Source organism: Bos grunniens, chromosome 1 (genome assembly GCF_055505025.1).
Source record: "Bos grunniens cultivar Pamir isolate PY7600 chromosome 1, Bosgru_T2T1.0, whole genome shotgun sequence".
Taxonomy (NCBI): Eukaryota; Metazoa; Chordata; class Mammalia; order Artiodactyla; family Bovidae; genus Bos; species Bos grunniens.
Genome location: NC_141165.1, coordinates 89,741,352 through 89,755,609, shown reverse-complemented (window position 1 = coordinate 89,755,609; position 14,258 = coordinate 89,741,352). Strand labels below are relative to the sequence as shown.

General features: G+C 36.3%; 1 protein-coding gene across 7 annotated transcripts in view; it reads left to right on the top strand.

The window, feature by feature from the left end:
* The window catches only part of SEC22A (SEC22 homolog A, vesicle trafficking protein), an 81,683-nt gene that overhangs the window by 19,398 nt on the left and 48,027 nt on the right, over window positions 1-14,258 (top strand). For all 7 annotated transcript variants that reach the window (XM_086402936.1, XM_086402894.1, XM_086402904.1 and 4 more), the window contains 2 exons: window positions 11,159-11,322; window positions 12,465-12,659. In XM_086402936.1, coding sequence (XP_086259062.1) covers window positions 11,159-11,322; window positions 12,465-12,659 — 359 coding nt within the window. The remainder of the gene's footprint in view (window positions 1-11,158; window positions 11,323-12,464; window positions 12,660-14,258) is intronic.

The window sequence follows — 14,258 nt, the reverse complement described above, 5'->3', positions numbered from 1 at the left end:
ATTTTAGCATTCTTCCAGTGCTCAATGCTGTTTAATTGTTGTGAATTCTAGATTTTGTATTATTTATTTGCACCCATGTTATTCCACAAAGGATGTGAGGCAATTAAAAAAAATTCAAGAGTACAGGTAAAAGAATCATATGAAAGAAAAAATAAAGATAGAGTAATAAACTGAAGTAATGTATCCTTCTAGAGATGCAAGCTACATAGTCCATTAATTTTTTTAGAAAAAGGCTACAAACATTGTTCTGAACTTCTTTGAGGCCAAAACAAAGGGGGATAATGGGTCATTTATGGGATTCACAGGTTCCATTGCGTAAAAACATTGCTTCTCATGTTATTGAAACCTGATGTACATAAAGAGAGACAGAATTTGGGTAGTATTCTTCCAGCAGCCATACCATGAGCTTTCTATGATTTTTCTTATAATATTCCTTAGTGTAAGCAAATAGCTTGATGCAAAAAGCAATTTATTAGCGAGTTTAGGAGTCAGGTGAATCAGCAGAGGTCTAATCAGCCTGATCTAAGAATATAATTTAGAAATGTCTAAAGGAATAAATATGTTACATGGCCCCCAGAACCACATATAGAAAAACCTCTTTGTGTATTTTTATAGCCAAGTTTTAAGAAAGGTTTTAATAACAGAGAATTTTTAGTTCTAGTTCCTAACAGCCTGGATTTCATATATTTTCTTTCACTGATTAGAAGTCTTGTTAGTTGGTTTCTAGTTCATTGAGGTTTTTATACAGTATGACAACAAATTTAGCCTGAAATACATAAAATTGGAAATTGCTGTGTTACCCGACATATTTAAAATTCTCACATGACACCTCTTTTTCTAACCTCCATGAGTTTGCCAGGTAAAACCCAAAGATCTATAGTAGTAGTTGCAGCACAACGTGAAACTGGCAACACTCTGCAGTTTCTTAGCCGTATTTCTAAATACTTCTCTTTCTTTCAAAGCTCCGCCTATAGCCTGTGTCTTTTGAGTCACCTGCCTCATTACTACCGTTTGATTTCTCTAGTAACCTCACTCCCTTCACAGATTGCCTGTAGAACTTGTTGACTGACCTTTTCAGCATTTTTTTTATTAATATTTTTTAGAATTTCTATATCCACTCTCTAAAACTAGGTTGTAACTCACTGAGATAATTGACCTGCCCTGGCTTGTATTATTTTTGATTCCTCACCTTTAAGCATTGTGGTTTTTAGATTTGTACAGAAATTGAAGTGCTCTTTGCAGAATACCCCTGAGAAGCCAAACTAAGTGTCAAATAATGTGCTAAATCAGATGGTACCTCACCTTAGATTCTAGTTGAATAGGTAGAGGAAGTTCAAAGTTTTAAGGAAGAAAAGTAGGTGAGTAACATTTAAAATGAGAAAATTATTTTAATTTTCTCCCCCTATGTATTGGATAAAAGATAAATTTCAACAGATTGTAGTACCTGAATAATGCAGTTCAGCTAATGGTGCACGTTCTGTGGAGCCTGGCTTGTGGTGACACAGTGCCATGCATATATCATAGTAGCTGCTACATAAGGGGTGGTTGTGCAGTATGGCAGCAGTCAGAGTGCAGTGGAGTTAAGTCTTCATTTTCTTTTAATTCTTCAACTTGACTGATCAGGGTGGGGTGGGGAGTGTATAACCCAGTTTTGTGATTTCTTTTCCCATTGCATAGTGATAGTATAATTCTCTGTATAAAATTTTAAGGAATTCATCTGTTTTATTAATTGAAGGATACCTTCCTTAAATTATAGTGTTTAATAGATAAACTTATATTACTACTTAGGGAACAACAGTGACTCACACAATAATTATTAACCATATGGAAATTAAGTTGTATTTTATGAAATCTCGAAACTTTGAAATTGGCTTTAGATGTTTAAAAAGTATAGTTGTACATTTTGAAATCTCTTTAAACATTGAGACACTGATCTCATGAAAAGACAAACCTTTGGAAAGTCAGTCATACTCTGAGGTGAGTTTAGTGCAAGAAGTGAAATTCCTTAGTTCTTTCATAGCAAATTCATTTGAAGTCTGATATTGGCTGTGAACTTCATAGGTTCTCTCCTTACCTGTGGAGTCACTTTCTTCATATTTGTCCCCAAACTGCTGCTACCAACCAGGAATGCTGTCTTAGACTTATCTACCTTTTTGTTTTTATTTCCGGGATTCCTTTCATACTTTGGTTGTACTTTCTGATTATAGGAGTAACAACTTCATCAATGAACCAGTTAGTAAGTACCTGCAGTTGCCAGGCGCGTTAGTTACAGTAGCTCCCCTACACGTGAATGAGTTGCATTCTGAGAGCATGTTTGTAAGTCCAGTAAAGTTAGCCTAGGTACCCAGCTAACACAATCAGCTATATACCACTGCTTTTATGCTTGCTTCTGGACATCCTCAGCTTGAAGTAAAGATACTATAATACTGTACTCTAAACTACACAGAAGCCGACCCACTTGTAGAGGATGCATGCACGTGACATTGTGTGCCAGACGTGTGAACTAACTTACGTGATTAGACATGCAAACACGTTTGCATCTTTGAAAGTTTGCAACTTGAAGGTTTGTATGTAGGGCACTTACTGTGCTTTTCATTAAATTTTGCAGCTACTCTGTGAATGGCTATTAAATAGAACTTTGCCCATTGTCAAGGGCAAAAACACAACTCACACTTGCTTAAGCAAAAAAGGGTATTCTGAAGGATAGGCCAGATTCCTAGTTGGGTGGAGCCAGGGACTTAGATGTTACCAGGAATTCTTCTCTCATTTCTTCAGTCTTTTCTTTTGCAGATAGATGTTCTGCACATATTGGAAAACACTGTATGGTGGCTTCAGGCTTACTTCATTACAGCTGGGCAACCCTGCCCCCTCCATGTTTCAAGAAAAGGACCTCAATTGGCCTTGTTGTGTCATGGCCCATTTCTGGACTAACTTTGTGCTTGGAGGTACTCTTAGTTGTCCTGACCTGGTACATACCCATCTAGTTGGTGGGGAGCTTTATCAAAGCCATATGGAATAGGTAGTGGGGCTGGAGGTAGTTCCCCAAAGGAAAGAGGTGAAGGGATGCTGGGCAGATAGCTGTTATAGTACTACCACTCCTATTGTACAGATGAGGGGACTGAGACTTAGGGGTGTAAAGAAACTTATTCAAAGACACAGAGCTAATAAATCGTATATCTGACGTACAGTCTGTAGGGTGGTTCAGAGGGTAAAGCGTCTGCCTGCAATGCGGGAGACCCAGGTTTGATCCCTGGGTCAAGAAGATCCCCTGGAGAAGGAAATGGCAACCCACTCCAGTACTCTTGCCTGGAAAATCCCATGTACGGAGAAGCCTGGTAGGCTACAGTCCATGGAGTCACAAAGAGTTGGACACTACTGAGCGACTTCACTGTCTTTCTTTTTCTTTTTTTTATTCACGTTAATCTCTGGTAAAAGAGGGAGTTACCTCTCTTTACCCTTAGCCTCTTTGCTGACAAAGTGCCTTCCTAATTCTTTTCATTTTATGAAATTAACTAGGGAAGAGTGTTAAGTGAAACTATCCCTCCTCCCTCTTTTTGGTTGAAAAACAATGAGGAATAGAGTATATATGAAGTCTAAAATTGATGAGAAAACACTGGAGACGAGGTGTTTGGTGGGGGCGGGGGATGTACCAGGGTAATGCAACCCACCAGTAGTTACCAGGCCACTTGGGGGAAGAAGATAACCTGTGTTTTGTCTCATTACTAGCATCGTATTACTTTTCTATTGTTTATTATGGTAAGATCCACAGCTTTTCAGCTCCATGTATGTTAAATAGGCTCTTATGAACTGATCTAGAAATCTAGTTATTCTTACAATGCAGTTTTTGTAGGTGTAGTAAACCTCTGAAATACAGCTAACAGGCAAATAAGAGGCTGTCAATGGTTGGTTATCTAAAAGAAGTTAGGATCTTTATTCCCTGGAATGTGAAGGTGTAAAGGAATAGGGTTAATGGGAACAGGTAAATCAGGAGATAGATTAACTTTGCAGAAAAAGAAAATGAAGGCTGTCAAAGGCAAAGTTTGTATCCAGGGTTCTGATGGTGTAATCATCTTCAGTCACTTAAAATCATCTGATTCTCCTTTTCTTTTTGTTTAGTTGCTAAGTCGTGTCCAACTCTTCTGTGACCCCATAGACTTGCAAGATGACCCCCTGGATCAGCAAGATCCAAGAAGGGAATAGCAACCCACTCCAGTATTTTTGCATGGGGAATTCCATGGATAGAGGAGCTTAGCAATTTACAGTCCATAGGATCACAAAGAGTCAGACACGACTGAGTGTCTAATGCTTTCACTTACTTTCTCCAGGGGATCTTCCTGACCCAGAGATTGAACCTGTCTCCTGCACTGTCAGGTGGATTCTTTACCACTGAGCGACCAGGAAAGCCCACTTCTTCTTTAGCTTACTGTTATAAGTTGCTATCACCTGACATATTACATATTAATACATATTTTCTTATATAATGAGGTTTAAGTTAGTAATGAAAATGGGTCTTTTATTTATGGGATAATGTATTTATGATTTAGCTCTTCACCATTGGAGGATAATTAAAGGTTGGCTACGTAAGAGAGGAATAAATGATAAAATATGAAATTCCTGATAGAATGTGGAGCATGGCAGACGCTCATTGTTACTTAGTTCTCTTTCTGGTTCTTGTCATTGTACTGTCACTGTACGGTCCCTCTGGTGGTAAAGTCTTGTTTTCACTTTGTTTCTTACCATATATATTTGGTGATAACAAATTCATAAGGTATACTCAATTTCATAACATCAAACCATTTTTTATGTTTAAAACTTTAAAATCATTAGTTTAGGAAATGGAATGCAGTTTGAAGTTTTTTTTCTTAGGAGTAGATTAGAGATTTCATGTCCAACTGGAGAACTTTTCTTCACCCAGGAAAGCTGTTTACTTGGTAAACATGGCTACAAAGGATGAGCAGATTTTCTATGTGCAGTGGTACAATTGCAGAATGAAAATTATCAGTTCAGTTCAGTTCTGTCGCTCAGTCCTGTATGACTCTTTGCGACCCCATGGCCGCAGCACGCCAGGCTTTCCTGTTCCTCACCAGCTCCTGGAGCTTTCTCAAACTCATGTCCATCAAGTTGGTGATGCCATCCAACCATCTCATCCTCTGTCTTCCCCTTCTCCTCCTACCTTCAATCTTTCCCAGTGTCAGGGTCTTTTCCAGTGAGTCAGTTCTTCGTATCAGATAGCCAAATTATTGGAGTTTCAGCCTCAGCATCAGTCCTTCCAATGAATATTCAGGACTGATTTCCTTTAGGATGGACTGGTTGGATCTCCTTGCAGTCCAAGGGACTCTTGAGAGTCTTCTCCAACACCATAGTTCAAAAGCATCAATTCTTTGGCACTCAGCTTTCTTTATGGTCCAACTCTCACATCCATACGTGACTACTCAAAAAGCCATAGCTTTGACTAAACAAACCTTTGTTGGCAAAGTAATGTCTCTTCTTTTTAGTATGCTGTCTAGGTTGGTCATAGCTTTTCTTCCAAGGAGCAAGCGTCTTTTAATTTCATGGCTGCAGTCACCATCTGCAGTGATTTTGGAGCCCCTCAAAATAAAGTCTGTCACTGTTTGCACTGTTTCCCCATCTATTGACCATGAAGTAATTGGACCAGATGCTATGATCTTAGTTTTTTAAATGTTGAGTTTTAAGCCAACTTTTTCACTTTCCTCTTTCACTTTGATCAAGAGGCTCTTTAGTTCTTCTTTGCTTTCTGCCATTAGGGTAGTGTCATCTGCGTATTGAGGTTATTGATATTTCTCCTGGCAATCTTGATTCCAGCTTGTGCTTCATCCAGCCTGGTATTTCGCATGATGTACTCTGCATGTAAGTTAAATAAGCAGGATGACAAAATACAGCCTTGATGTACTCCTTTCCCGATTTGGAACCAGTCTGTTGTTCCATGTCCTGTTCTAACTGTTGCTTCCTGATCTGCATACAGATTTCTCAAGAGACAGGTCAGGTGGTCTGGTATTCCCATCTCTTTAAGAATTTTCCACAGTTTCTTGTGATCCACACAGTCAAAGGCTTTAGTGTAGTCAATAAAGCAGAAGTAGATATTTTTCTGGAATTCTGTTGCTTTTTCTATGATCCAACAGATGTTGGCAATTTGATCCTTTGCCTTTTCTAAATCCATGTTGAACATCTGGAAGTTCATGGTTCACGTACTGTTGAAGCCTGGCTTGGAGAATTTTGACCATTACTTTGCTAGCGTGTGAGATGAGTGCAATTGTGCAGTAGTTTGAACATTCTTTGGCATTGCCTTTCTTTAGGGTTGGAATGAAAACTGACCTTCTCCAGTCCTGTGGCTGAAAACTATATGTAATACAAATATTATTGCTATTTCAATTACTTTTTCATTTAGCATGCTAAAAAGTTCAGTTTTGTTTCTTTAATCTTGTTTTGTATATCATTTTAAGTATATTCCCAGTACCTATCTACAGGTTCCTGGTGGGCAGGCATTTGGTCTTTGACATTAAAGCTTGTAGAGTAGAATGCTGGATATGCACTGGGTGCTTTATTATTTGCTGTGAGAAAGATCATAGTCTTCACTTATCATTTTAGTTTGGTAGAACAAGCCAGCAAGTCCTAATAATGTTGATGTTTAATTGGTGATGTCTAAAAAAATTTTTTTGGCATTTAATAAATAAAATTAGGTACTAGGAAAAGTTTAATGTCTAAAACCACTTATTCATTTTGTTGGACTTTAGGAATCACTTGAGGTGTGGCCTGCTTGGATACATGTTAAAATTAGCTTTTAAACAAAATGACTGAAAGTGGTAAAGCCTCCTTATCTGTAGTTGGAACTTCAGCCAGCCTTACTTGCCCCAGACACTCTTGACCTTGGATTCCCTAAAGAAGTTTCTAGTATATGTGCCATGGAGAGGAACCAAAGATGTAATGAGGTTAGATAAATTCCTGGGTCAGAAGGAAGGCAATAGCTATAGAGATCAAATCCCATGGATCCCAAAGTCCAGAAGTGGAAGGAAATAAAAAAGGAAAAGGAAATTAAAGTGAAGTAGGAAAAAAACAGTGGCAATTTAAGAATTGTGCTCAAGGTGGAGAAAAGAGGACTTTTTGTTGTTGTTGTGAGGATTAGTAATGACTGTGATAAGAGGAAAGCCGACAAGCTTGTTAGCCCTTTATAACCATCTGGGGGTACTCAGGGCACAGGTGAGTAGTTCTACATGATCTCTGAGCACAGCTGTCTTTTAAATAGGGGGATGTTGAAGACTTAGTGATTTGAACTCAGGCCTTCTGGGAACAATGACCTGGGAGAGTATGTGAAGTTCTATTCCCTTCTGTCATTAGTCAGGTGTTTATTTAGCTTCTTGGTGTAGATGCCACTGAGCTGTGCAATTATCTGTGCATAGTATCTAAACCAACTAGGTATAAATGAATAAATGAATGATGCCATCTATGCACTTATTTATTTACAAATTTATTGAGCACTTATTGTGTACTGGACATAATATTCTAGATATTAAGAATACAGTGGTGAACTGTAAAGAATCATCTCTGCTCTCATGGAGCATAAATATTAGTGAGAGAGACATGAGAACAAACATACAAATAGGTAAGTATAAACTGGGTTAATTACGTGAAGATAGATAACATGTGCTTTATTTACATAAAGTAAGAATTAAATTAGATAAAATATGTAAAATACTTAGCAAAGGGCCTGGTTCATTCCAAGTGATCAGTAAACCGTACCTGCTATTACCATTACTATTATTAAACCGTACTATTACTGTTACTACTACTTCTCTTCTTCCTCCTCATCAAGGCAGAAGAACAACAGCCAGATTGTCTGTAACAAGTGAGCCAAATGAGCTTGATGGACAGGCTAAAGCCTGCACAGACTTGCTTGCCTCTAGTGGCTTTAGACTATTTCATTGCAAGTTGTCCTCAGTGCCATGGTAGGAGTCTCAGTTTGTCCCAGTAATATGAAAAAGTAGAACCTTTGATAACAGAGTTGTATCTAATTTTGGAAAACCAGCTTTGCATTTCAAAAAAATATAGCATTGTAAGGGTAAATTCACTATGAAAAGTCAATAGCATTTTTGGAGAATATCTAGCATTTATAATAAAATAAAGACTTTGTAATAAAGACTTGAAAACATTAATATACCATCTTAAAAACAGGACTTTTTTTATTTCACAAATAATTTGCCAGGTAAATTGAGTGCAAGCAAGAGAAACCATTTGGGATAAACACATGTAGGTGTCTATGGTTCACTCTGTTATTAATATGGAAGTATAGTAAAACCCTGTTATAGCACAAAAGCTGGAGTGTAAAAGCTTCCATCATATTATTGAAGGATAGTGAAGTAACGCCTCAGCAGCTACTTGAAAGTTCCAAGTGTTTAGAAGCTAATCACCAATTTTGTTCTATCGCAATTCAAGTTATTGTGAGATATATTTGAATGTTGAAGAATTTTGATAGTGACAGTGAAGATTTTTTTGGACAGGGAAAAGTATTTGGGAAAATCATACTTTGATTTTTCAATTTACTTGACAATTTTGTAGAAAAGTACAGTACATTATGGTTAAACTTTTTTGACTGTGACCCGTAAGAAGAGATACATTTTACTTTGTGACTGTCACTTAGCATACAAATAGGATAAACCAAAGTTTTATGAAACAATTGCATTCCAGCATTTTCTGTAATATTCTATTTCAGTTTTTAAGAAAATGCTGTGTGTAATTCATTAATTTTATGGTCTACTGGGGAGGGGTGCCAACTTGCAGCTTGAAAAACATTGCGTCAAATGGCTTTATGTTAAGTGGAACTTCAGAAAGGAATTTCAGGTTATTCCAGAAGCACAAGATCAGCACAGTTTCCCTAGTAGTATATCTCACACTGTTAATAATAGATGATGAATAGGTGCCAACCCCACATCATTTGGCTGCCTTGGGTGGTCTTTTAAAAAAGATAGATGTATATTTGTTTTCATATGCATAACTCTCACTGGAAGGATGCATATGAAATTAATAGTAACATGAGTTGCTTGAGGGACAGAGAACTGAGTATCTGAGAGCAGCGGTGGGGATAAAATACTTCAAGTATATATTTCCTTTCATTTTTCATTCTTTTAAAATTTGAGTCATGTGAATATTTTAAAAGTTAAATTTAAAATGATATTAATAAATAAATTCTGCTTCTATAATAGTAGAGAAAAAGGGAGAGAGAGGAACTCTGATGTGGATCAGGGTTCGGTAGTAAAAATTGCTGTGACAGATTAGCAGTGTCTGGCATGGGAGTGGTGAGGTTACAGCCTCTACGCTGTTTGCTTCCCTTGATCTAGACCAGAACTGTGTTGACAATACCATGCAAGAACGTTTAATGACTCATTAAAAACCATCAATTTCTGTCCCATCCTATGCATGTTATAGGGCAATGTATACTTTGTTTCAGAAATTTTTTTTCCAATAGAAGATGGTTAATTTAAACATTTTTGTTTTAAATTTTAACTTATTTAGAAATAATTTCAAACTTTCAGAAAAGTTGTACAAGTATGAAAATTACAAATAATACTTGAACCCAGAGTCACATTTTGTTAACATTTTACCCCATTTACTTTATTGTTTCATCTATCTGATTTATTTTTGTCCAAACCATTTGAGAGAAACAAAAATACCATACCCTTTTATTCCTAACTACTTCAGAGTGTATTTTCTAAGGTTAGAGATATTCCTAGACTTAATTGTAGTACAGTTATCAGATCTAGTATATTTAATACGGATACCATAGTTTTACCTAAACTACTGTACTGCCTGTTTTCTGTTTTTGTCAGTTGACCAAGGAATGTCCTCTGTAGAACTTTTCCCCTTCTGTAGCACAGGATCCAGACTAGGGTTCAGTTCAGTTCAGTTCAGTCGCTCAGTCGTGTCCGACTTTGCGACCCCATGAATAGCAGCATGCCAGGCCTCCCAGACTAGGGTTAGGTATTGCATTTAGTTGTGTCTCTTTAACCTCCTGTGATCAGAAACGTTTCCAAAGCCTTTCTTTCTTTCTTTTTTTTTTACAACATTGAGTTTTCTGAAGAATATAGCTCCCCACCCCACACCCTTTTAAAGGAAATAGAATGTTCATTATTCTGGTGTTCCTTCATGATTAGATTCAGATTATGCATTCTCAGCCAGAACTGATATGTCTGACTGAGGATCACATCTGGAGGCATGGCAAGGCCATATTAGAGTACTTGGTTAAGGTGTTGTCTAGTTTCTACTGTTTTATAAATACAATAGAATTCCCCTGCAGCCAATAAGCAATCCATGAGAAGACATTTTAAAGCCATGCACAATTTCCTTCTCCTTACCAAAGTACCTACCTAGATTTAGCATCCACTGTTTATAAATGGATTCAGTCTTTACTGTGTAGGCTGCAGAGTGCTAAGTTTTCCAGTTCTACCACTATCTCCACATGTACCAGGTGGTATTCAGCATTCTGCTGTGAACGAGAGTCTTCCTTTCTTCCCTTTTATTTGTTGTTATGAACTCATAAATTCTCTTTTTCCCCCACTGATACATAATTCATTTTGTGAAGTAGAGGATTTGATTTTGGAGTCAGTGGATAACTTTAGGAGGTCAGTTATCACCTTGAAACTGTCTGCCAAATTCTGTGTTGTTTCTGCAAAGAGTGTCCATAACTTTCATCAGAACCTCTAAAAAGTTCTTGATTCAAATAGTGTTAAATTCCTCTAGGTTGAACGATTGAAATGTTAAACTATCTGTGACCCTTATTTATTTGCATAGTCTTTCCTGCTTTCTACCCCAAGTGATAAGTAACTGAAGTGTTCGAATCACAGTATATGTCCCTCTCCACTTTTTAAAAATGAATCTTAATTTGAGTATAGTTGATTTACAATGTTGTGTTAGTTTCTGCTATACAGCAAAGTGAATACATTCACTTTTTTGTCTATTGTTTTTAAACCGCAACTGAAACTAGCATTATATTTCAATTCCTTTAATTTTTTGCTAAAATATTTAATAAGTATTAGTAACATCAATGCCTCTGTAGCAGCAGAGTATGGTATATAGAGCCAGTCTTGTGAAGTAACGAATTACCTTGTTTTAATTTGAAATTTTAAATCCGATGTTTTTTACACTGTAGTTTTATTAGCTCTATGGGAGTGAGCTACATGATGTTGTGCACTGAAAATTACCCAAATGTTCTGGCCTTCTCTTTCCTGGATGAGCTTCAGAAGGAGTTCATTACTACTTATAACATGATGAAGACAAATACTGCTGTCAGACCGTACTGTTTCATTGAATTTGGTAAGGGCCTGATTTTTTTTTTCCCTTTTCATTATCCTGTCTCTATTCAGTCATAAATGATTTTTCATCTAATACTAAGGGACAGAGAGAAAACTCAGAAAATTCTACTAACTTGCTTTTGACAGAATAGTTTGACAGTCTATAAATTATGGCAACTTCTTCACTTGAATGCCAATTAGTAAAGGTTCTGTTTGAACCCTGTAGAGGATCATGATTATTGGCTCAAAGAATTAATCCCAGAAGATAATTTCTCAGTGAGAAATTTATAAACTAGAGATTCAGAGCTTTGTGTTTATGTGATAGTATTTTTAGACTGCTTAATGTAGAACAGAAGTTGGCAAACATTTATTGTAAAGGACCAGATAGTACAAATTTAGGCTTTAAGGATTATTTTCTCAGTCTCAGCCCTTGCTATTATAGCTTGAAAACAGCCATAGGCAATGCATAAATGAATGAGTATACTTATATTCCAGTAACATTTTATTCACAAATAGAATCAACAGGCTAGATTTGGCCTGTGGACATTAGTTTGCTTGACTCCTGATGCAGAAGGGGCAAAAAGGGTAAATTCAAGATGCAAATAGTGGAAATAAAATTGGGAGAAATTTAGGAAATGTTTTTTATTGACTTCATTAAATGTGTTCTTTAAAGCATATGTTCTAATGGTATAAGCAATAAATAAGAAAACAGATTTATATGAACATGCAATTTACAGTGTATGTTTTAATGTAATTACAACTGGTAATACTTACAGGTAATACTTTATGAGATCTGAATCCCTGTACAAATTAAGGCTTTGGTTTAAATTTAAAGGGAGCTGTTTTCATTTTTTTTTTTTCAGAGGTTCAGAGTAATTCCTTGAAGTGGATATAATTGTAGAAGTATTCTCACAACCATGTGATATTAAATCCTTAGTTTATTTATAATTACTAGTTTCTAGAGTATAATTTCTAGTGAGAAAAACTGATGATGCCAGGATATATTAACCATTAAACACAAATAATATTAGGGCATTCCATGACAGGTTGGACATTTAGGATAACAAACTGTTTATCACCAAATTTACTGTCTGTAAACATCACACTTTCAAATGATTTAATTAACAAATGACTGCAAGGAAATTTATTTTTTATTTTACATAGATAACTTCATTCAGAGGACCAAGCAGCGATATAATAATCCCAGGTCTCTTTCAACAAAGATAAATCTGTCTGACATGCAGATGGAAATCAAGCTGAGGCCCCCTTATCAAATTTCCATGGGTGAGCTGGGGTCAGCCAATGGAGTCACATCTGCATTTTCTGTTGACTATAAAGGTGCTGGTAAGATTTCTTCTGGTGAGTTCTGGATCTCAATTACTTCATTAAAAAAGTATTTTCTAAGAACTGAGGGACTCTTAAAAAATGAATTAATTTATTCTAAAATTTTAAAGCAAGTACATGAGAGAATGTAGAAGCTCAAAGTAATTAATCATTTCCCCCAATGTTTTATATAGTTATCTCTCAGATATATGTCTGATCAGAAAAATACTTTTAAACAGCAATCTCAAAGGAACTGTTTGCTAGAGAAACATTTAAGAAGGTTTCTTTGTACACATTTTTCTTGAAAAGAAAATGTTTATTTGCAGTGTATACCTATAGGCATGTAAAGTGCTTTGCATTGTGTAAAAATGACTACATTTGAGGTCAAGGTTCTTGACTGTCATGGGAAATATGATCATCTACTCAGACGTCCCTCTCAAACAAGGAGTGTCATTCTCAACAGTTATGACATGTTGAAAATTTCTGCTTAAAAGTAAAACCCTTGTTATTTTATAAGGTAGTATATGCCACTGTTGAATTGCTTATTTTAAAAATTCTTTCTTGTATTTTTGAGCTAAAATCTGTTCCCTATAATGCCTACATTTGTCTAAGTTCTGTGACCTCTCCCTCCCTGGCTTCGGCTGTACCACAACTTTGAAATCAGCAGCTTTGTGTCCTTTTTATCCTGTTAGTCTGATTGACTTCATGTGAAATATCCCCAATTTCCTTACCCTTTTTGTCTATTGTATTTTGAAACCCTCCTCATCCTGGAAGCTTCCTCTTTATATGCTTACGTTTGTTAGTATTCTTCAGATGTGGCATTCAAGGTTGAACACAACATTTCATGTTTGGTTTGATTAATACAAATTATGGGAGAGAGAGGAAGCAGATTTCACTAAAATAATCCAGCTAGTCAGAAAACAAGTAAACAAACAAATAATAGTAACAAACCCTGGGGGAGAGGAGGTGGCTCAGTACCCAGAGTTGTTAAAATATAGTTTCTAAAATGCCTAGTTTCTAAAATGCCTAGTTTCCAATGAAAACAATTACAAGACATTCAAAAGAAAAGGAAAGTATAATTCATACACTGGAAACAGGGTATGGTAGGGAAGGCAGGCAATAGAAACTGCCTGTGAGAATGATCTGATGTCAGATTTAACAGACAAAGACTTCAAAGTAGCCATTATAATTTTCTTCAAAGAACTAAAGGAGGCCATGATTAAAGAATATGATGGTGATGTCACATCAAATAGACAGTATTAATAAAAGAAAGAAATTTTAAAGTAAAGGAACCAAGTGGAAATTCTGGAATTGACAAATACAGCTGAAATAAAAAACTTGCTAGTTGGGCTCAACAGTAGATTTGAACAGGCAGAAAAAAGATCAATAGAGATTATGTAGTCCAAAGAACAGAGAGAAAAATGAAGAAAAATGAACAGAACTTCAGAAAAATATGGGGCCCTATTAAGCACACTAACATATGCATGATGGGAGAACCAGAAGGAAAGGAGAGAGAGGGGAGCAGAAGAAGCATTGAAGAAATAAAAGCTGAAAAGTTTCCACTTAGTCAAATATGTTAATCTGCTCCTCCAGGAAGCTCAAGGAATTCCAAACAGGATACATGCAAGAGAGTCA